Here is a 23,788-nt window from a genome sequence, read left to right as displayed (position 1 = left end):
TAGTATACAGAAATATAACTGGCATTTGTATATTGATCTTATATCCTTCAATTCTGCTAAACTCACTAATATTCTAGTATCTTTTAAAATAGATTATTTAGGATTTTCTACCTACAAAGATCACACTGTCTGTGAACAAAAACAGTTTTATTCCTTCCTTTCCAATTCTTATGGCTTTAATTTCTTGTTCTTGCCTCATGGTTCTTGACTTTTGTATTTCAATCACTAGCAAACTTCTCTTTAGTACACTGTTTATTGATACTCCTACACCCTTTATCATGAATGCTGAAATCAGGCTGTTGTATATCCTTCACCCCAATGAATGACCGTTTATAATTATTGTCACTGCCTATCAGTCAAAAATTCACTTTCAGCAGCACTGCTGTCTATGTTTATAAAGTAGTGTTTGGATAATTATTTCAAAAATTCAAATTGCATTTTGTATTCATCATTTAGAAAAGAAGGAACAGTTAATAAGCACGAGCCTCAAACTTCACAACGATTGAGACAAAGATGAAAATCATTAGCCGTGCTGAGAGTGGCAATTCTTTAGCCTCAATTAGGTGCTTGCTGGACTTAATAAGCTGGTCAACCATGAGAGGGAGTAAGATTAAAGAATCGAACACGGCATAATGAAAATATAACATATCAAAGACCATGTCTAAAATGCAAAGTAGAGTTAGTGACTTTATAGTCCATTTTAGGTCTTTAGGGACATAACCGCCTTTCTGATAGGTTGTTGTTATATTTGAGCACAGTTCAATTCACAAATAGACTGAGACGCGGCTCTCAAAGTGTGGGAAATACCAGGACTTCATTTAATCTTACAAAACTTCTGAGAAGAGTATACTGGTTCCCATTTAGAAATCAGGAAACAGAGAAATTGAAGTAACCTGCTGTACAGTAAATGGTGGAGACAAAATTCAAACCTAGGTCTGTTTGGCTCCAAAAGTTCTAAACTGGGCTCCTAGTTTCCTGAGTAACCCATTTGCTTGACGCATATTCCAAAGCCCCACGTTTCCGCCTGCTTTCACATCTGGTATGGTTTCTAGCCTTCTCTGGAATTCTCCAGTGACTCACAGCTACTGTGCAACCACTGGGGAAGAATCTACCTTCCTGGTTTGCTCAGTCCCAAAATACCAGTCTGATGGCTTCAACACTACAATGAAAAGATCCGAGGTGGTTACATAAATAAGACACGTGTGCATAACTGTAGAAAGCTTAGCTTGAGATAGATAAGTGATTTTCCTTTCAGTTTTGGGGCAGAAATGCCCAGGAAGTTTGGATAAGAAAGGGTATTGGAAGTTTTTAAGTGAGGTAATTCAGGCTTTTCTTCTCTGCTTTCATTTTTGGGGAGACACTTAGAAAATGAAGGCATTCCAAAGCAGAAAAGTTAGCATCAAACCATTAAACTGTGGATGGGTGACAAGCTCAGTCTTCTCTCTCAACACCCCACAGAAAAATTCTAACCCTTGGGTGCAGATGACTCAGACAGGAATCTTTGTAACTTGGGTTTGTAAGTCCAGAAAAGAGAAGCTGTTATTTCCACTGACAGTACACAGAGCAAGGAAAAAAGGAAACAGTATCAAAAGTGCTTCTCATTGTGCCTTAGGTAAACATGCACTAGGTGTTCTGGATTTGTTGGTTAATTAGAAAACATTTCAATAGGCTCTTCTTATGAAACAAATACTGATCATCCCTACCCCCCCCCCCACACACACTCCCCACACTCTGGACAATATACAAAACCAGAAACAACTGTCTCAACTCCTCCTGATGTGCCACCCAAGTCCTCAGAGAAGTGAGGAAGCCATCTGGGATGATTTTACCCTCTGATCAGCAGACTTTTGGAAGAGAATTCTCTTTCATAAACCCCTTATTTTATGTCCTATACGAATCTGTTCCCTCCACAAATAAAGCACATACTGCACGGTCCTTACAATGTTCAGACATGAATAGCAAAGCCTTGGAAAATTTTTGTAGTCAGCAATATATCAGAAACAACCTACATGACTGAGGGACACACCGGCAGAGCCATCAGATAGAATAGGGGCCAGAAACTAAGGGTCCACAGCCTGTCGCCTAATTCTGTAAATAAAGTTTTATTGGAACACAGCCATGACCATTCATTTTTGTCTTGTCTAGGGCTGCTTTCTTGCTACAACGGCAGAGCTGAGTATCTGCCACTGAGACCATCTAGCCTGCAAAGCCTGAACTATTATGATCTAGCCCTTTATGGAAAAAGTTCATCAACTCTTGTGATAGTACATTTAAAATAACACGAAGGGCTTCCCTGGTGGCGCAGTGGTTGAGAGTCCACCTGCAGATGCAGGGGACGCGGGTTCATGCCCCGGTCCGGGAGGATCCCACATGCTGCGGAGCGGCTAGGCCCGTGAGCCATGGCCGTTGAGCCTGCGCGTCTGGAGCCTGTGCTCCGCGACGGGAGAGGCCACAGCAGTGAGAGGCCCGCGTACCGCAAAAAAATAAAAAATAACATGGAAAAATACTCCAGTTAGGGTAAGTTAAGAACAAGAAAGGAAAGATATGCTCTTTCATGTAAGGTAGAATCATAATTAAATAAAACAAAGGAAAGTGGGCATAGAAGAGACCAAAAATGTTAAGCAGTTGGATGTGGGGGTAGCATTACAGGTGGTTCTCTCTCCCCCACCTACGTGTTCCAGTTTTCTAAAACGACCTTACAGTTCTTTTATAAAAGAATAAACTGAACCTCATTTTAAACATTACTTTGGCGCGTGTCTCTGTCTTGCACACAATGGGTGTGGCTAAATTTGGCCCAGCCCCTCCCCCAGGTGTGCTGGGGGTGGGGGTGGGAGGAGGGAGGCCAGGCCCGTACCTTATGCTCATCCCGAAGGTGGCTGTCCAGTTCCTCCGTGTGCTTGGTCTCATAGTAGCAGAGCTGGCATTTGTAAGGTTTCAGTTCATTGTGCTTTTCTATGTGTTGCTGGAGGCTCTCGTCACTGGAGCAGGTGAAGGTACACTTATCACAGCGGAAAACTACTCCCTGCAAGTATTTTGACAGTTTGGATCGGCATACTTCAATGGGGACAACGCGCTCTTCTGTGGAAACAAATTGAATATAAAGATGGGAATTTTTACTAATGGAAGGCAGATGTCCTCTCTCGGGAGTACAAGGAGAGACTCACCCATCCACTGTTGCTACTTCTCATGGCTCCAGGTCCGTGAACTGCATGCACATGCCCACCGTCCCTCCTCCAACCCCCCAAATCAACACAGTCCGCTGGGACACACAGGTGTTTCTAAGGCCGAAAGCTCTCTGTGTACTTAATACCCAGAATGACCTATATATAGGGGTGGGCAGGCTGAAAGGCGTTGGCTAATTCCTGAATGGAGGTGATTAAAGGAGGAGAGAAGAACAGAATTTGTACCAACATGAGTGATTATCAGCTGCAACAGCGCATCCTACTTCCTCAGCACGTGGCACTTAGGCTGGACTTACGGATGTTACAGATGTCTTTAAGGGGGAAGGAAAATGACATTTTCGGAGCACCTATGTGCCACCACTGTGTACCTCCCTAGCTACTCTATTAGGCTGGAGTTATTCCCATTTTTACAAATTAGTAAAGCAAGGAACTGAGCTTTTAAGTAACTCTCTAGGGGTCACAAACTCTGTAATTGCCCAAACCGAGATCCCCATGCCCACCTACCAAACCGCAAGTCTGTTATTTCCCATCGTTTCCAATTCCATTCCTGTTTCCCCTTCCAAGATGTTCTCAAGGAGACTGTTTTCCTTTTCTGGAAACCAAGGGAATCTCTAATCTAAGTTCAAATCTGAAAACAAAGCATCCTGGACACTTTCATTCACTGAAACTCCAACTGCACCTCGGAAGAACTCAGGCAGATGAAATGGTTGCAGGCAGCCTTCCGGGGGAGAAAGGGGTGGCGTGGGAGATGTGGAGGATTTGTGCCTTTACAGACAATCTGTAATCTGACTGTCACAAGGGAGAAAATAAAAGAGAGAGAGGATTTGGGTGCTTTTCCCATTCACATACCAAATGCTGTAGGGCTGGAAGTGTGTGTGCTTGTTTATTTTGTGCTCTCTCACCCTTGTGTTTAGCTGCTCAAGTTAAATTTCACACCAGTCTGCCCAGAGTTTCGGCACACGCGCCAGATATCCGTAACTGGGATAAAATTAAAATCTGTGCTATTTATGCAAGGATCAAATATAGCGTGTGCTTTCATGCTGTGTCTGAATTTCAGAAGACTCTGAAAGTTTACAGATGGACACACACAACATATATTATTTAGAAAGAGCAATGTATTAGTAAGTCAGGAAAGTGTGCTGTACCCTCAGAGTCACCGAGTGGCAACATTTCCAGAGCATCAAGATGTTGTGTGAAGCCGCTCACTCTGGGAGGCCTCCCTTTGTTGCTGGCCTGTGTTTGGCCCCTGGGGAATTTTCCCACCTGAAGCCCTGTCTTTCTCTCAACCAGCACATTCTCAGTGCAGGGCAGTCCCTGCCGTGGGAGCCCTTGAATGCAGCGATTAATTGGCCAGCAAGAATCTGGGCAGAGGAAGCGTGGAAGGTGGTGTCTGCACCACACTCCCTGGAGCTCTAATGCATATGTTATTTTCCCTGTACAAAGAGTCAGTCGCTTATTTAGAAATATAAATATTTTTAAACCACAGTAGAGCAGACAGCTAAGAAACACATGATTATAATGGAATCCACACATTTTCTTAGAATAGTAAATGCTGTAACAGTCTTCTAACCATTCAGTTCCACGGTTTGGTGTAAATGGAGGGAAAAAATGCTTTGGCGTAAACTAATGAGCCTTAAGAAAGCCCAGCCTGTGATGTTCTATTCCTCTAATCCAGGTTTGCTCAACAGCAGCACTACTGATGTTCTGATGCCAGATAATGCTTTGCTGTGGGAGGCTTTCCCGTGCAGTGCGGCATGTGTATCATCGGCACCCCAGGCCCCCGCCCACCAAGGCCAGCAGCACCTCCTCCCCCCCCAGTCACGCCGACAGAAAATGCCTCCAGACAGCTGCACCCTGAAGAAGCAAGATGGACCCCGACTGAGACACCGCTCCAGGTCAAGTGCCAACTATTCAGTCCAGCTGCCCTGGGTTAGACAGGCGTGGCCATGAGCTACGAGCAAGCTGGCGCCCGCGGCAAGAGACGGGGGGCAGGCTGAAGCGAGGGGACCGGGTTCCACCCTGCAGCTCAGGAGTTCATGGGAAGCGTTGAGACTCGCCCCCTCCCCCCGCCCCATGCTCTCTGTGTTTGCTCCTGATTTATATTTTGTCATTTCTACTGTTTCCCCTTTCCTTCTTCGGCTCTGGCCTGTCCCGTCGGCCCCGGTTCTGTCGACCTCCGTGGAGATGGAGAACAGCTGGCTATAATTTTCCACATAACGACGCCTCAACACCTTGAAGACATTCGGTCGCCCTCCAGTCTTCCCTTCTCCCCCATAAATAATCGTTTCTTTCAAGCTTGTGTTTTTTTTGATAGGTCTCCTTTTCAACTCCTCTACCACTTTGGTTAGTCTTCTTTGCAGTTTCCTATTTCACTCTGTGTGTCTAAACGCATTTTGCACAAAGTCAGGAGCACCCAGAATAATACCTTGGAGGTGAAACCGTAACAATGAATGGGAACGGCTGCTCCCGTTTATTAAGGGCTCACTATGTTTCAAGCATGGTTAGGTGTTCGATCCTCTCAGCTACTTTTTATTCTCACAACGCCCTGCAAAGTCAGTTTGATTATCTCCAGTGAAAGCCGAGAACGGACCAGTTAAGCTACTTCCTCGAAGTCGCTCCTCTAGTTCAGCACAAAGTTGTGACCTGGGAGCCTGGGTCCGCTGACCTTTACCCGCACCCTCCTCTGTTCCTCCTGAAAAGAGCTCTCTGGGCACATCCAGTCTGTTTGCCATGCACTGCTAAGCTTTTATTCCTAATAGTTCAAAATCACAAAAGCTATCGGTGTCTAAGGCAACCATTTCTATCTGTATTTCTTTCAAATATCTTCTGGATTTCATAGAAGGTCATTTCCCTGCTGACTTATCCTGAAAGGTAAGACTTCCCATTTCCAAACTAAGACATTAACTACAGTATGTCCCAAGTCTCTTAGTTATATGGATGTTAATTTTAGAAAAAAGTTATCTTTTTTTTCCTTTCTACAAACATGGTTAACATGACCAAGATATAAAACAAGACAGACTCTAAAAAGCAGGTGAAGGACCGATAGCGTTTTCTCAATAAGGTTATTCACGGTGGAGGCCAGTGAAGGTCCTGAAGTGGGAGACTGGAATGTTTCCAGGTGGGGCCTGAGCCCTGTCTTGGCTACATAAGCTCAGCGCTTGGGGCTTTTTCTACGGGGGCAGCGACAACTGTGGGTCTTTTCCTGACTTCACACCTCTCGAAATTACCTTGGGTAAGAAATCAAGGCCTGAATCACACTCATTGTGACTCAGCTTCCAGCTCTGGTTGCAAAAATATTATGACTTCACCAGTCTGACTACAAGATAGATCGTGTCTCTCACCTCCTCACACTCAAAAGATGGCTTAGCACCGCAGCTGGACAGAAAAGCCAAGAGGCTCCAGCCCGGAGCAACGCCACACTGTAGCACGTGGGTGCTAAAGTTCACCAAGAGCCCGGAAGCGTGTGCCGGGTGGAAAAATCCGCAAGATCGCCACTACCGAGGCGGGGGTGAGGGGGTCACTTCTGCTCAAAACAGTGAAAACCCACATCACTGTGGAGCCCAGAATCACCAAGGAAAAATCCTTCCCGAAAGGGAGCCCACAACACACATGGGTTTCCTCCCCACAACGTGCCAGGCCTACAGAAAGCTGGGGGAGATCTGGAAGTCACTCACTCCAACAAACTCTGAATGCAGGTTACCATGGTAGAGGGCCGAGACCCTCTCTGGGCCAAACCAAAGACGCACCTGTTACCCTCTCTCAGCCAAACAACTGACAAAGGCTGAGAACTAGAAAGCCACCATCCCCAAATATAACCATAAACAGACACGCAGAAACATAAGCACAACAGCTCCCGTAAGAAGTTTTGCCATCAGCCAGGCTACCACCCTCAAGCCAGACAGAGCTGGGAACTGCACCTCTAATTCTAACAGGCCAAAGCACGTGATGGGGAGGAAGGGAACGTGTAATCTCACTGAATAAAACGAAAGACTATCAATCTCACCGTAGATTTTTTTTTTTCTCAAGAAAAATGATACTGATCAGATTAGGGGAGATTAGCTCAGTTCCAAAAAGACACCCACCTGCAGGGTTCAGTTGTACTCAGCATCTGTGTACGTATTGAGGTTATAGGCTGGGAAACGGAGAGGTTAACCAGCCAACTGGAGACCAGTCTCGGTGATTACACAGCTTCATAATTATAATGTAAATATTTGGCAGAACTGTTTCATGCCTATAATTCAATCTGTGCCCAGCTTGTTATACCCAGGTTTGCTGTACATATACAAGGGACGTCTAGGCAAAGCGATGCATGAGGCATTGTGCTTCCAATGGTGACGAGAGCTCAGTGGAGGCACTACCCTGGTGGGGCAGTGGTTAAGAATCTGCCTGCCAGTGCAGGGGACACAAGGTCTGAGCCCTGCTCTGGGAAGATCCCACGTGCCACGGAGCAGCTAAGCCCGTGTGCCACACCTACTGAGCCTGCGCTCTAGAGCCCGCGAGCCACAACTACTGAAGCCCGCGCGCCTAGAGCCCGTGCTCCGCAGCAAGAGAAGCCACCGCAATGAGAAGCCCGTGCACCACAATGAAGAGTAGCCCCGGCTCACTGCAACTAGAGAAGCCCGTGCACAGCAACGAAGACCCAATGCAGCCAAAAATAAATAAATTTATTTAAAAAAAAAAAAGAGCTCAGTGGAAACATACTCCCGAAACTGTTTAATCCTTTGTTCACTGTCCCTCTTGCCACTAAAGCTCAAGCTCCTTCGTGCCCAGACCTGGCCTGACTCTTCCCGGCTGTATCCCTAGAGCTTAAAGCAACACTAGCACAGGACGGGTGTTCAGTGTGTGTCTGTGGCATGAATGAAAACCCACCAAACCTCCTACCACCAACTTTCTCCTTGAAACAGAAGTCTCAGGGCTTAATTTTTCTCCAGTTAAATTGGTCCGATCATGGTCAACCTCACCAAATGTTGATCTGACCTAAGTTCACAGCTCCTCCAAGAGATGGGTCTATAATCCTTGGCTTCAATCTTTGCTAAATTAGAATCCACAGGCGTCTCATCAGTACCGCAGCTTCCCAACTACCTACAGAGTAACGTTCTACCCCTGTGCTGGTACCCAAGCCCTCCTTAATTTGGCCGGAATATACTTTCCTAGGCTTGTCTCCTATTCTCTTCAGAACAGTCTGATACCACTCTGTAAACACGTCTTGCTTCCACTCACCTGACTGGTTTGTTAAAATTCTCCTTCCACTCTGTAGTGAGTCAAACGGTGCTCCCAGAAATTTATGTCCACCTGGCCCCTCAGAATGTGACCTTATTGGGACATGAGGTCTTTGCATGTTAGTCAAGACAAGGTCCAGATGAGATCATATTGGGTTAGAGTGGGTCCTAAATCCAGTGCTCTTATAAGAAGAGGAAAGGGCACACCGACACACACACGTGCACGCACGCACGCACACACACACACACACACACACACACACACACGCAGAAGGCCATGTGCAGATGAGGCAGAGACTGGAGTGATGATGCAGCCACAAGGCAAGGGAAGCCCAGGGAAGTCGGGAGCCAGCAGAAGCCGGGAAGAGACAAGGAAGGATTCTCTCCTAGTGACTTGAGGAGGGGCCCAGCCCTATGAACGCCTGGATTTCAGACTTCCGGGCTCCAAAACAGAAAGAGGATGCACTTTTGTTAAGTCCCCCAGATAACGAATACACCCACCTTAAGTCTTCTCTGCCTGCTGAAATGTTATCATGGATCAGTTTGAAAGCTACCCCCCTCTACCACCTTTTTCTACCCCAAACAGAAATATATCTGCCACTGGGAATCTCCTAGATACTGATCACTCATTATCTTATATGGACTTATGCACACGCTTCATCTCCTTGAAGAGGCAGACTGGGTCTCGTGTATCCCATCTTAACCCAAAGAACGCTGCACGGCGTGGCATGAAACAAGCAAATAATGAATGTTTGCTGAATGCATGGACAAACAGTATGCTTGCTCTCTTTTGCCACGGCCAACGTAATTCCATGGTTATTTCTCATTCAGATTTCCCAGGAGTGAAACGGATTCTCTTTCCCTTCCTCCCTATGTAAATATAGCAATTTGTCTGAACAAAAAGCTAAGGAGACTCCAGTCTTGCAAACAGCAGCTCAGTCTCAGGGCCAGTTCAGAAGTTGCTTTTCTTGCCTTTCATTCCACGTATTTTAATTAACTACGGTCTCAGAAAGATCTCGTACTGCAGGCTCTAGAGACCAAAGATGTTTATTCATCCACAGAGTAAGGAAAGCACAGGTGGAGGAAGAGCCACATCTGGTTACTTTGAGATCAGCCCCAACTCGAAATTGCCAGGCAGACACCCAGCCCTGTCTCTTGACTTGTCGAGACCAGCTTCCCACTGAGCTGCCATTTTGAGTTGGGATGGCCACCAAAGCCAGGCCAGGATGCAGATGGCAGATACGCTGTCCCGAAGCACCCTGCCCCCTGCAGCTCAGTGGTCCTCGTCTCTGACCTGCAGCCTCCAGACCATGCCATCCTCAGACCCAAATGCCACAGCCACTAGAACGCTCAACAGAGTGACACCAACCACCCCCCCAAGGATGAGACAGTGACGCCTGGTGGGTAAAGGCATGGGCTGGGGGTCAGACAAGCCTGGGTTCAGATCCCAGCTGGGTTGCTTATTAGTCATCTGACCTTAGGTAAGATGCTCAGTCTTTCTGAACCTGTTTTTTCTGTTGTTGTCAGGGATAACAGTAATACCTACCACTTAGGGTTTTGTGAAAATTCCGTAAAATGACTCACTGGAAAGCACTTAGCACAGCACCTGGTACCTAATAAGCTCTCAGTAATAGTAACCATTGCTGTTGCCATGGATGTTGTCATTATTACCACCAGCCCTCAAATGCTCATGTTCATTCCAGGTTGTGTACTTTCTGACCCCAATGAGGACAATATCTATATACTCTGATGCCTCTTTTAAAATAAATCATCTCTATAAATAAAGAGAAGAGACTGTAAGTAACCAGCGACAGGCAATATGATGGATGGGTCATGGGGTCAGAGGACTGCATTGACACACAGCTTCCCTGCTCACCGGTTGGATGACTTTGGTTAAACTACTTCAGCCCTCGTGGGCCCAAGGGACTCAGCACGGGATTCAGGGTGGGGACAGTATGCACTACATCCTACACGGTCCCCTCAGGAGAACCCAGCGGAGAAACTCCTTTCAGGTTCCAGCATCTCAGATTCCTGAACAAAATTTCAAGAGTCTAACAAACACTCTAAATCCAGTTGATTCCGTTTTTGTCTCTCCTACCGTGGGCCGCAGTCCCAGGGCCACGACTGCAGCCCACTGCTAACAAACGCACAGCACCTCATGGCGGACACCGAGTACCCAGACTCTAGGTGAGCTTTTTCATACTTGACGTGACTTTCAACTGCCTTCTCCTTATCCTGCATTTGCCCCAATCTTCTCATTTGTTTCTTTTTTTGTTTGTTTGTTTTTGCGGTACGCGGGCCTCTCACTGTTGTGGCCTCTCCCGTTGCGGAGCACAGGCTGCAGACGCGCAGGCTCAGCGGCCATGGCTCACGAGCCCAGCCGCTCTGCGGCATGTGGGATCTTCCCGGACCAGGGCACGAACCCGTGTCCCCTGCATCGGCAGGCGGACTCTCAACCACTGCGCCACCAGGGAAGCCCTTCTCATTTGTTTTTAATCCTACAGTTCTGCACGACTATTTTTAAGATACCTTAAATCCTTTGTGAAACGATCGTAAATAACTACACTAAATCAAAGAAAAAGTTTTTTCCAGCTTCAAGCTTCACGTACATAAAACAGGACTATGGGTCACAGTACTGTCCCTCCCAGTGTGGCTGGACGATGAAGTAAGCGTGTGTGAGAAGCACCACATCAGGTGTGGCATGCTCCAGGCATTAAGCGCTTCTCTCTCTCTGCCTCCGTTTCTTGAATTCTCAGCTCAGGGAAGGAAAGTCATCAAGCGCATTAGGCATCAAGGTTCTGATCCCACCAGGCAGCAACATGGAAAAGAGAGAGAATCCACCGCCAAAGTGGGGTCTCACCGATGCTGTCTGTTCTACAGCAGCACGACGCCTGGCCTCGCCCCAAGCAGTGCGGGCACAGAGCCAGCGACACACACATGGGCCGGGGGACCGGAAGCCAGGTGGCTGAGGAGGCACACCAGGAGGGGGCAGTCGGGCCAGGAATTCCTGCCTAAACGCTCCTGCGTGGCTTTCCCTAGCTTGCAGGCGGACGTCCTCGCCAGCAGGCATGTCATGTCTCATAAGCCTGCCCAGGGAGGAGGGGGACCTGAGGGTGCTGAAGGTTGAGGCTTCCACGGAGTTTGCAGCAGATGTGGGTGACATGTCACAAAACGTGCCGGCCAAAGGCAGCGGCTCTGGGGAAATGCTGGAAACTTTGAAAATGCCCCCTCCCCCCGCCCCCTGCGATGCCCAGCATTTCAGAGTAACATCTCAGCAGGGCAGCAGAAGACACTTGTTGCCTTCGAGTCTTTTTTCGGTATTTTCGGCAAATACCTAAAAGCTTTCCCAGGTTAGAGGTAAAGGAAGGAAGAGAGGCAGGAAGAGGAAGAAAAGAAGGGAGGGAGAGAGGGAGGGAGGCAGGGAGGAAGGAAGGAGAGATGGAAAGGTCAGTAGGTGGAAATAGCAAGAGAGACTGGCAACGGGTACTCTAGCCATCTTTTTCCATCCACCTCTGGCTTGAATCTCTTCCGGATAAAGTAGGTTTTACATAAACATATTTTTCCTTCCAGTGCAGACGGGCCTGTTGTTTAACTGTTTGAATTGGCCAGCAGTAAACTCCACTCAAAGAAAAAACAAAGAGGACCTAAAAGACGTACCCCAGCTTAGCTTAGGAGCCGACGGTTACGGAACACCCAGGATGCACCCACATGGAACACACTAGACACTCAATACGTCACCTCAGAGGCATAACTCGTCACCTCTTTCTACGGAGGAGAGGGAGGTTAAACACAGGAGGCTTTAAATCTAGAATTTAAACCCAAAGCCTATGGGGTTTCTAACATATATCAGGCCACTTTCAGTTTTAAGAATTTTCTCTCTCCATCCAGTTCAAGGGAAATTCCGCGTTCTGCTTCGGAAATCATCATTTTGGTGTTCGTCCAAAGAATTGCTTACAGCCACAGAGCTCCTTGCCCTCACCCACCCACTCTGCTTCTCATTCACTCCTTCCTTAGCAAGGCCGTGAGAGCGGAGGACTCAGGATATAAAACTCCCTCTCAGGGGGAAGCCCCGCAGAACTGTTCACTGCAGAATCCATCACCTTTGCCTCCCTCCACGTGAAGGAAATCCTCTCAGCTGGAAGATGTTTTTACCCTGTTGGCTGTCACTAGGGTGATCGCTGTGATTTCTTGAGGGGAGATACGGTGGGGAGCAAGGGACCAGGCAAAGGTGCCGCTTCCACCTTGAGACGGCTTCCCTCTAACGCCATCCGAGGCGCCTTCCCCCGCCCCGCACAAGAAAACCGAGCTTGGAAGGTTACCTCGGTGCAGCACGATGTGGTCAATCATGTTGCGTTTGTATTTGGTGTGATAGAGGCAGAGAGGACAGCGAAGATCTTTGGGGCCCTCCTCGGGGACCGCCGAATGCCCGGCTTCCACGTGCATAGTAAAAGCAGATCTGGGAGGGAGGTGGGGAGAGAGGCGATAAGTGTAACCAAGGAGCATCTCACTCACACCCCCTGCCAGCAACCCTACTACAGAGACACTCCACCCGGGGGCCAAAACTACAGTGGTTCATCATGTTTGCTGACCACGAGTGCCCTGGTCCCTCGTGCAGTAACTAAGCACTGTCACGCAGCGGTAACTTCTTTTTGGAAATTTTGCCACCTGGCTGGGCTCAGGCAGGGCTGAGTTTGAAAAGAAAGAAACAGACTCCTGATTTTATTCTTGAGAATTAGAAGTTGCCTGTTAAACTTAAAACAAAATATAAAACAAAATCCCTACGAGAATATATTTCTCATCAAGCTCAGGAGAGGGACTGTTTTGAAGCTGGGAAGATTCATCAGCTGCCTCGGTGACTCTTCCCAGGGAACAGGGGAGGGCAGGCTGGTTAGGAGGTCAGGACGGCTGATGACCACGTAAAGGAAACTCAGAGCTGTTGTACCAGCTCGGAGGCGGAGGGCACCACTGCCTCCCCATTCCATCCTTTTCAAAACTTCAAAATTTACAAAGCCTTAAATGTCTCATAAAAATGGATGAAACCAAGAGTTTAACGGGCAAGGTCCCCTTCTTATTAACCCGAGTGCCTCTCTCTGGGGAAACATGTACACCTGTCAGTGGGCCCTTGTTATCTGGGTCCTTTTTGTCTTCTCTCACTTCTAAGGTCACATACATATTTATCTAAAACACAACTGAACCACATTAATAGTCAGAGATGTAACACATTTTCCATTAAATCCAAGCAACTAAGATGTTGGTGGAAAAGAGACTTGTTTTTCTATCAGTTCATGTTTTTTGGGGGGGCATGAAGTCTACTCACCAGCCTCTCTGTGTGGAGTGTGTATTGAAATACTGGAGTGACCTAAAGCCCAGGCCCTGACGGCAGCAGGAGCAGACAATAGCTTTATATCTGTACTATAGCATTTCATATTATTATAAAAGCTTTCTATCTATGATACAATAACACTTATTAGTGTTTCCTTTGCTCCAAGCACTATGCTAAGCACTTTACGGCTTCATTTACTCCTCACAAGCGCCCTACAAGGTAGGTACTATTATTGTCTTTTTTTTTTTTTTTTTAACAGATAAGGAACCAGAGACACAGAGAGGCTTAGTAACTTGTCCAAAGTCATACAGCCAGTAAGTGGCAAAGCTGGAGTTCAAACCCAGGTAGTCAGGCTCCATATTCTACACTCGTAACCATGAACCTAAACTATCTCCCAGGATGAGATGAAGTCACAGGAGTTTAGATTAAATGACAGGAAGCACTCCAATCTTTCTCATACACAGGAGCAAAGGTGACTCCGGATTATGTTTTTTCTAGATGGGAACAATCTCTCTGTGTTTGTTCAAGTTTAGTCTTCCCCGTGTGGAGTCTTGGTTCTCTGGGTGTCTTTCAATAACATGATCTTAAGAAATAAGAAATCTATACAAGGGTAGCAGGGGCGTCACGACTGCCGGTGTTCTCTCTTGACTTTGACTTTGCTTCCAAGAAGATATTTTTTTCCCCCAAAGACAAATAAAATAAAAGGTGAGGGTGAGGGTGTGGTTTTCCAAAGGGAAAACACTCACTGTTTCACATACTGGGTCAGGGAAATCCTTTGCCATGATCTCACACTCCTTGGGCACCCATTTTCTCTGATTTTTAAACTCATTTGTTCTGATATAGCTCTTCATCTCTTCCCCAAACCCCCAAAACAGTCTTCTGGAACTAGCCTCCTCTTGTGAAGACTGGACCCAACAACCCCTTCTTCCTCCCACAGGCAGGGCCTCCCATGAGCTCCAGATAGGAGAGTGAAAGGGAAGAGTAGGGTGAGGGGTGAAGCGGGTGCTGCCACCTTGTTTTTCAAGGCTGTTCTTCATGCCACTTACTTAAAGCCTGTGTAAAAGGAGCAGTCTTTGCACTTGAAGAGCTTCTTCCCACCGTGCTTGTCCCTGTAATGGCGCCTGATGCTCTGGATGTAGCCAGAGGAGAATTCACAGAATTCGCAGTGAAGAACAGCTTCCGTCTTCTGCTCAGTGCCCCCCGCGGCTCCAGAAAGAGGCACGGGGCTGACACGGCTGTTGTTTCTCGCCAGAGCAGCGGATTGATAGTGGTTCAACTGCTGCTGCACATCTGGAGGCTCGGAGTAGGATGAGTCTGTGGACAGATGGGGGAAGATGACACCAGACACAAAGAACACAGTGGAGGTTTGACACCTGAAAACCCCCAACATTAGTTTTGAGTTTTTTTTTTTTTTTTTGTGGTACGCGGGCCTCTCACTGTTGTGGTCTCTCCCGTTGCGGAGCACAGGCTCCGGACGCGCAGGCTCAGCGGCCATGGCTCACGGGCCCAGCCGCTCCGCGGCATGTGGGATCCTCCCGGACCGGGGCACGAACCCGTGTCCCCTGCATCGGCAGGCGGACTCTCAACCACTGCGCCACCAGGGAAGCCCTAGTTTTGAGTATTTTTTTAAAGGGGTTGACTATGATCCCAGCTTTCATCTTCGTTTACATTCTACAACGCATCTCTGGGGAAAGGCAGGTAGGGAGGAAGCGTCACTTCTTTTAATCTGACTTTGAGGGTTCACAGCATTTAAAAATAAAATTCTGAGGTTAAAGGTTTCCAAGTGAAGGAAGAAAGTAAACTTTTTTTAAAGGAAATTGCAGCGTGGCAACAGGCTGCCACAGAATCCCCATCCTTGTAGGTGAGATAAACAAACCCGCACAATGTACACAGGCATCCACATGAGAAAGGCAAGTAGAAGATGCAGTATCTCCTCCTTTGCAGCCCAGAATTATTCAAGCCAACCGGGGGGAAAAAAGCCTTTAACAGAAATGCTCAAGCACATGGCACTCACAAATATAAAAGTGTTTTATGCCTTCACTGTCAAGTGATTTAAATTTTAAAATATAAAAATCCAATAGTGTTCTCCAGGAATAGATGTTTAAAGCTTAGTCAGCATTAAGATGGAGATTTATTCATAAATCCCATTAAAATGAAATTCCAAACAAGTTTCCCTGAAAAGGTATTTGAAAGTTTGCAATTCGGAGGAAAATGCTGGAAGTGACAGGCACAAATCTTAAGGCTGTGACGCTCCAATGTCATGTGGTGGGGAAATCTAATGTAGACGGGAGGTGGGAAAATCTCAGTTTCTTCCTTAAATAATAATTTTTTTTAAAAAAGAGCGAGCAAGTGGAAAGAAAAAAAGGTCTTGAACCTTTTCCCAACACGCAGCTCTGAATGTTGAGGTCAGGAATTCACCAACGTTATCACCACCATTGTCCTATATAACCTACGGCTGCCCATGAATGACACAAATGGGAGTCTGTGAATCCCACACAGATGAATTTCAGTGTAACTTTCCTTGAAAAGAAAACAAAGGACTCTTTTCTTAAGCCTTTCAAAAAGCAGGGGGGAAACGGGACAGAAACTGTACCAGCCTCCTCCTGATTTGATGGACACCTAATTTTCCAAAGTGTGATTTCCCCAGGCGGGACACGCGGGGGCTCTGTAAAACCCATATTTGATGAGACTGGTACCATCCATCCCATCGGCCTCAGAGCAGTTCCCTTATTGTGGGGTCACCTCTCATCTTCAAAATACTAAAATTCCTCCCCTTCTTGTTTCCTCCTCCCCTCCTCAATTCATATTCCTCAGGATGGAGGAAAAAACCCCTTTGGAAATTGTAAACAAACCTGCCCCCCCCACACACACACCCATGGGTTCATTACCAGGTGTAAACTGAAGACAAAGGAAGAAAGACATTAACACAACTGAATTCATTTCAGCCGATTCTTTTAATCTCCTTTTTCCTTACTCCTGGACCCTAGCCTAGCCGATGAACCCACTCAGGATCACAATAATGCAACTGTCAACTTCTCATTCTTTCTTTCAACAGCAGGTTTGTTTACCATTTCATGGACTGTTTGAGGTGTTTTCTGGTTAAGCTCTCAAGACTAGTTTCTGCTTCAGACACACGCAAAATGAAGCACAATGCATGCTCTGCCTGCCTCTCCTGTTAACTGGGACTTGAGCTGCTGGAAAAGAACTGCCACGCCAGTACCCCGGCCAGCCCTGCCCTCTCGCCAGTGCTGGTCCTGGTTTGCTCTTAGCTCTACAGGAAAGAAATCCTGGGACCAGCAGGCCGAAGTCAGGTCCGACTGCCCTGACCAGTTGACCATCCACAAACCTCCCCAGAGACCAAAACAAAGGAACAGCCCATTTCTCAACAAGCAGCCACCACGGCCTCTAAGACTCAGACACAAGGCACTGGACAGCTCCAGTCCCTTTATAACAAAATTACAAACTGGCTCCTAATCAGAAGACAAACCAGGTCAATCTGTCTCCCCTACCTTCTGCCACCCCCAACCTAGAGCACACGTAAGACTCTCTTGGGTAAACTCCCCAAAGGGAGAGGAGTCTGACTCAACACATTTTTCTTGTTTCTAGGGTCTATGGCATATCATTCCACCCATCTCAAAAAACACATTCTCAATTTTAACACGGGTATTTCTATGTGATATGAAACTTGAAATAAAAATGCTAGAAGTCGTGGAGAAAGCATTCCAAGAAAGGACAGCTCATCAGCCTTCACAAATGGCTGTGTGAAGAGAACACCTGTATGTATCCGTGTCATAAAATCCTTCTTTCCTGGTTAAAATCAGATGGACAGGTTTACTTACAGAAAGAAGCAAATCCCACCACTTAGGATACACTTGAAATAATGCCCAAGTGATAACTTTCTGGGTCTTCTCTGAGAGCTTTACTGTCCTCTCTGGTGCCAAGACACACTCTTCCTCGCTCTCACTTGGAGTTTGTGAATAATGTACAGTTTTAGCACTTCAGGCACTAAAGTGACAAAGACGTGAGTGTGTCTGATTCCACTGATCCTAAAAAAGCCCATTTGCTGAGCTACATAAAATCCCAGTTTGTTCACGAGGCATAGCCAGAAAGAAGAGCAGAAGAGGATGCTTTTGTGCCCAGGTTAGAAAGACAAACAGATTCTTAGCAGTGAAGGGCATGTCACATAAGTTAAAAATCATCATTAAGACTCTTTTCTTTCATTCCAAGCTTAAGAAAAGGAAAGGAAAAACACTCTGTGCTTGCAGAGCCCGACCTGTGGTCATGGGAACATACAGCAGCTAAAGCACAGGAGTACAGGTTACATCCTTACTGCCTCTTTGGCCACGAATATCTACGATGGAGCCAACAGCAAAGAGGGCATTGGTCCATCCATTCTTAACCCACCCCTGAGATGTGCAGTCTCAGAAAAGAGTGTCAGTCTCTGACGTGTGACTTTATTTACGTGCAAAGTTTTGGAAATTAAATTATGATTTATAATTGCAGTTATAAAATAAATTTAGCTAAGTTATATGGAGCTATCCATTTTGTAAACTGTCTATAATAGGAAAATGATTTTATAAAAGCAAGATCGTAACAGAACTGTAGAATGGATGGTCACAGCGCATCCAGGTGGGGCTTTGTAAGTTACTGAACAGCCAACAACGAATTCTCACCACTATGGTGTACGACATAGGTTCTCATGTCAATTTTACTGATGAGATGGCTGGGGCTGAGAATGGTTGGCCACACAGCTCCCAAGAGGCAGAGGTAGGATTGGAACAAAGATCTCTCTGACTCTAAAATCTGAAACTTGTCTATCAGGCATCTGACTCAATGGGTTGACCTCCGGGGTCCCCTGATGCAAGTCAGAAGAACATGAAAGAATATCGGAGTGTTCCATCAGCAAGAAACACACAGCAGAGAAGAGAGAGAGAGAGATGGCAGCAAGGGTGAAATAGCTGAGAAAGTAACATCAGACTAGGTAGAAATGGTCACAAAGAGAAAATAATATTAAACTGAATACCAAAGAAAACACTAAAACCAGCATTTCAGAGCACATGGGAAAAAAGAATCAACAAAGTAAGATTCCTGGGAAAGAAAAAGAATATCCAACATTTCAAAATGCTTTATAAAAACAGAAAAAAGGTACCACCCAGGGGACACTCCTATAAGCAAGCTACACAGGTAAGCACTGCAAATACCCAGAACTGGAGATGCGCCGGCCCGAATGGCATGCTTAAGTCAGATGCTGGATAAACTGCCCTAGAAAGATAACGCTCTAACATTCCTCAGGGGGGATCTGGCTGGGGAAAGAAAGGTACACGAATACAAACGGGGCTGGGTGTTTTCCGGGGGCTCTTGGACAGCTCAGGATTTCAAACCGGGGAAGGGCTGAGTTCCAGATGAGACCTCCTACCCACCCCTCTCATTCAGTCAGGTTCCTGGAGAAATGGGCAATTTCTGGCTCTCATTCCAGACCCCCAGAATTCCAGCCAAACCCAGGTAAGTATCCATTCAAAGCGTTTTGTTTTCTTTTCTTTTTTCTCCAGAGATTAGCCAGCACAGAAATAATCACTGGAAATCTATTTTATAGCAAACGACAAATAAGTGAACTCTGGAAGAACAATAAACATGACAGAATGAAGTCCTCGTGAACATTCTGATCCAACAAAATATTCGACACCCTCTTGGTGTCAGGCCACAGGCAGGCTCTAGGGACTCAAAGTCAAAGAAGGTGCGAGGAAGGAATCTCCTGGCGGTCCAGTGGTTAGGACTCGGCGCTCTCACTGCTGGGGGCCCGGGTTCAATCCCTGGTCAGGGAACTAAGATCCCACAAGCCACACGGCACAGCCAAAAACAAAAAAGAAGAAGGTGCGAGGGATGCCTTCTAGGAGCCCTGATCTACTAGGAGAAACACAGAGTAGCTGGCTGTTATGAAGATATACGCCTGCTCTGTGTCTAACACACTTAACTCCACTGACTGCAGGAATAAAAGGGGCAAAGAGAAAAAGAAAAACTGAACAGTACCAGGAGAGTTTAACTATTGCAAGATTAAGGAAGACACAGGGAAGAGTAAGAATCAACTGGGCAGTAAATTGTGGGAGCAGCAGAGAGGACAGCTCCCTTATGCGCTGAGTGATCTGAAAAGGAAGCTGTACGGGAGGATCAATTCTCAATTTTCCGCAGCTCCGCAGAGAGGGTGTGAGTGAAGGTGAAAAAGTGGCAGCAGTACCTTGGTGTCAGCGACCACAGTTAATTATATTTGAACTAGATTTTCATGCAGGCTTGGGAGAGAGGCTCTTTGGTCAGGGCAAATCCAGTACCAGGAGAAAATAAAAGACAAAAGGATTTTAGGCAAGCAAATTTTAGAGGCGGCCAGGGGAGCAAACGGTTAAATGACACCCATTCATTCAGCAAACATTTATCGAACATCTAAGTCAATGGGTGACCCTGTTCTGGAACACCAGGACATGGTCCCTGCCCTCAAGCAACTCACTGTCTCAGACAGACGTGTAAATAACTGACTGTGATACACTGCAAAGAAAAAATAAAAGTCTCAATGGAGCCACCTTATCTCCAAAGACCTAGTGGAGAAGAAGACAAAATCAGCAGTACCAGCAGTACTTGGTGACTGATGGAAGTAGGAGTGAGGGAGATGGAGGGAGGACGTCAAGAGAACCTTGAATTCCATTAATAAACGTAATTAGTATTAGCTAGTGTGTTAATTAATGAAATCACTACCAGACGTGAAGCTACCTAAATGTTCAATTCACCACACCTCCACCTTAAGTCATAAATAGAAATTAAACAACTACATTCTTATCACAACAACAACAAAAGTGACTTAATTCCTACAGAGAAAAGAAATAAAGATCAGAGGATGAATCTGAGCAGAAAAATGTGTACATCGGAGGGTGAGGGAGATTGCATAAGGAAGGATTTAAAATCTTCAAGTCCTAAAATAGCATAGAGTTCAAAATGATGCACAGATTGTAATTATCTTCAGAAAAGCAGGTGATTTGGCAACTGAAGGTTTGTAGTATAAGAAACCAGAAACAGAATATTACCTGTAGATAATTTAACAACAAATATGGTAAATGCCCAAAGTATAGGGGTTGGGTTGGGACCCAAATACGCTGGAAATACTGCCCACTGTTCCTAGAAAAATTGAGAAGGGCACACCAACGATGACAAGAGAGCAGCTAAAGACATACTTTAGTTAACAGGCAGGAAGCTTTTGGAATGGCATCAACTCCTATCATACAATGGCTAAGAAACTCAGGCAAAGGACAAAAAGGGTCCAAGTATTTCCATGTACGTGACAGCAACCCAGGTATCTGTTGGTGACGAGATAGAGAATCCTCCTGCTTATCAGTGAGCTTAGACATGATCTGAGTCTTCACCTAAAGCCGAAAAACTCTGTCTGGTGGACGCCTTAAACTCAACATGCTGCACGTGGCCACCATCTTTGCTCACGCATCTCCGCTGGCGTTCTGAATGTGAGTCCATGGCTCACCACTTCGTTCACGCTCAAACTGTGGGAATCCTCCTTCAGACTGTCAGATGTTTCCTGTGGCAGCACATTTCACCAGGTACCACATCCCAGAGACACACGTCATTTCTTACCTCCAATCATATTCCTCCTCCAGGGCCCTGCCTACCTTTCCCACTGTTCATTCACGTCCTCAGATCCCATACGGGCAACTCTTAACAACCTCCTAGCTGGTCTTCCTTCCTCCAAGATCTGCTCTAGTTTGGCCAGCATGCATGTCATAGACATATAATGTGTATCACTTACATGAGTATGATATGATTATGCCCCAGGGCTCAAGGATAAAGCCTACTCCTTGGTACATACAGCTCCACAGTCTGGTCTCAGCCTGTGTTTCCAGTCTCACTTTTGGCTAATTCCCAACTCCTTGCACTGTCTACATATCTCATCATTGGGAATTCTTGATCAAGGGCTCCCTGATGTTCTTCCTCTTCTTTATGCCCGGCAAATCCCTACCCATCCTTCAAAACCCAGCTGAAATGTCACCTACTCTGTGAGGCTTTCCCCCAACAATCCAGACAGAACCCTGCTCTCCTCTGTGCTTTGTCAACACACACACACAGTGATTTTCATCTGGATCTTATTATACTTCAGCTTACACTTACATATGTTCTCTTAAGCAACCTCCACCGACAAACTTGGCCTTATCTCTCTATGCCTTTAACCTTAAAACATCCCATGGCAACAGGGTCCAGGCTGGTTGCTGGAGCACTCTGCAGCAGCCCCATCCACTTCTGCTTCCAGCAGTTGAGTTAATGCTAACAAAAATCAGTTTTATTTTCTCCCAAACTTCTTTGTACCTGTTATATTTATATTTGTTACTGAGCTTATTCAATTTAATTAATATTACCTAAAATGATGAAAGATGGGTATAAAAGTTGTCATTTCTATGAAAGCTACATTAAGTGCTTGGAAAAGATTTGAGAAAGTCAAGCTGCTAAAAAAATTACTGTCAAATTACGTTTTGGCAAGATAAAAGATTGAGGAGAACATAAAAGTCTAGAAGGACTCTGCTCTAAGACTGTTCCACAAATGTCTAAATTATCATGCCACTTAAAAGAAACTGAAACTGGAAGTAGTATAGGTGATTACAGTTTATGCAAGAGAGAAAATGGGGAACTCCAATCACAAGACCCAGACTCAAATACATAAGCTTGAAACCTACAGCACAATCCTGGTGAATGAATGCATTTTTAAGTGAAAATAAAATGCTTAAAGCATTTTTAAAAGGATTCCCTGCATTAAGAAATTTGCAAATATCACTGAGAAACTAGGTCTTGATTATATCAAGTAAGTTTCAACTGTATCTATCTATATGTTTGACCCTATTTTATATTAATTCAGAAAATACTTATTGAGAGGCTTCTGTGTACCAGGCACTTCTAGGCATTTGGGATACATCAGTGAAAAAACCCAGCAAGGATCCCTGCCCTCGTGGGGCTTACATTTTAGATGGACAGCAATAGTATCTTATGTGCTTTCACAGCCAGAGACTCATGGTCCTTCCATTCAAAAAAGTACTTAAGAAAATGTTTCCTGGATTGAATTTGTGAACAACTTTCTTAAATTCAATCCTGTACCTCTGGCTATCTCTCTGTTTGAAGTTATAAGAACTGTTTGTAGCACAGAGCTGTCAAGATGATTCACAGATTCAAGAGGTTTACTTATTTTTAAAGATTTCTTAGGTTCTATCTGAATTTCTTTGAAACTCAATTTCCTTCTCAAGATACCTGCTGTTCACTTCTTGCTATTAACAGGGAGCAGAATGTGGCATCCAGAACATGACCGACTTCAAATCACCAATTCAACTGTCCACGTATTTCCTTTGAAGACTCTCAAAAAGGTTCTCCAGATAGAACACGGGGCCATTCCAAAGGAAAACTATATTAGAAACTAAGCTTTGGAACACAAGCCATTTCAACTCCTCCTGGATAGCATCTAAAGGGGAACATAAATCTCTAAAGGCAGCCACGTTACTTTATTTCCTTCTTTTGATTATGCCTTGAAAACCTCCAGGCCAAGGACTCCGGCACCTCCTTGTCTTCTATCATCAGTAGAGTTCTCTGGCCTGGATGTACAAGATTATGATACAATGGCCAGGGGGGACAATGGGCACTGGATGACTATATATAGGAATTCTGGGCTTGGTTGTCATGGAGACAAACGGAAAAACAAATGCCTAATCCTGAAAATAAGGTTGAGGCCAAACTTGAAGGAAACACGCACTGAAAACTTCCTGTCATTCTGATGAGTAAAAACAAAACCTTGAAATATGATCAGGGAAAACAAAACAAAACAAAAAGTCTTCAAAACGACAAAAACAGCAAAAAAACGAAAAGGGGCTGAGATTTAGCATCCCACCATCCTTAAATTCACTGAAAGGGTCTCTCAAAGGCCTTATTTGGCATGAAGCTTCATGTTCTCGTTTTCTCTATATTTTCGGGGGAATCCAGACAAAGTCTGACCTAAAACAAAAGAGAATTCCTGGACTTGCAATTCACTAGGTCCTATA

At 45.6% G+C, this 23,788-nt stretch overlaps 1 protein-coding gene across 12 annotated transcripts in view; it reads right to left on the bottom strand.

The window, feature by feature from the left end:
• ZNF462 (zinc finger protein 462) overlaps positions 1 to 23,788 on the bottom strand; it is a 142,900-nt gene that overhangs the window by 22,468 nt on the left and 96,644 nt on the right. For 11 of the 12 annotated variants that reach the window (XR_004484074.2, XM_033431249.2, XM_033431246.2 and 8 more), the window contains 3 exons: positions 14,771 to 15,038; positions 12,721 to 12,857; positions 2,855 to 3,078 (listed from right to left, as the gene is read on the bottom strand). Coding sequence is in view for 10 of the 12 variants with exons in the window: in XM_033431249.2 (XP_033287140.2) it covers positions 2,855 to 3,078; positions 12,721 to 12,857; positions 14,771 to 15,038 (629 nt within the window). In the remaining 2 variants the exon portion in view is untranslated. Of the gene's footprint in view, positions 1 to 2,854; positions 3,079 to 12,720; positions 12,858 to 14,770; positions 15,039 to 23,788 lie in introns of those variants that run through there. The other variant, XM_033431250.2, reaches the window with a different exon arrangement.

This window comes from Orcinus orca, chromosome 6, assembly GCF_937001465.1.
Source record: "Orcinus orca chromosome 6, mOrcOrc1.1, whole genome shotgun sequence".
NCBI classification, from domain to species: domain Eukaryota; kingdom Metazoa; phylum Chordata; class Mammalia; order Artiodactyla; family Delphinidae; genus Orcinus; species Orcinus orca.
The sequence above is the reverse complement of the archived record's forward strand: the minus strand, read 5'-3'. Positions and strand labels throughout refer to the sequence as shown.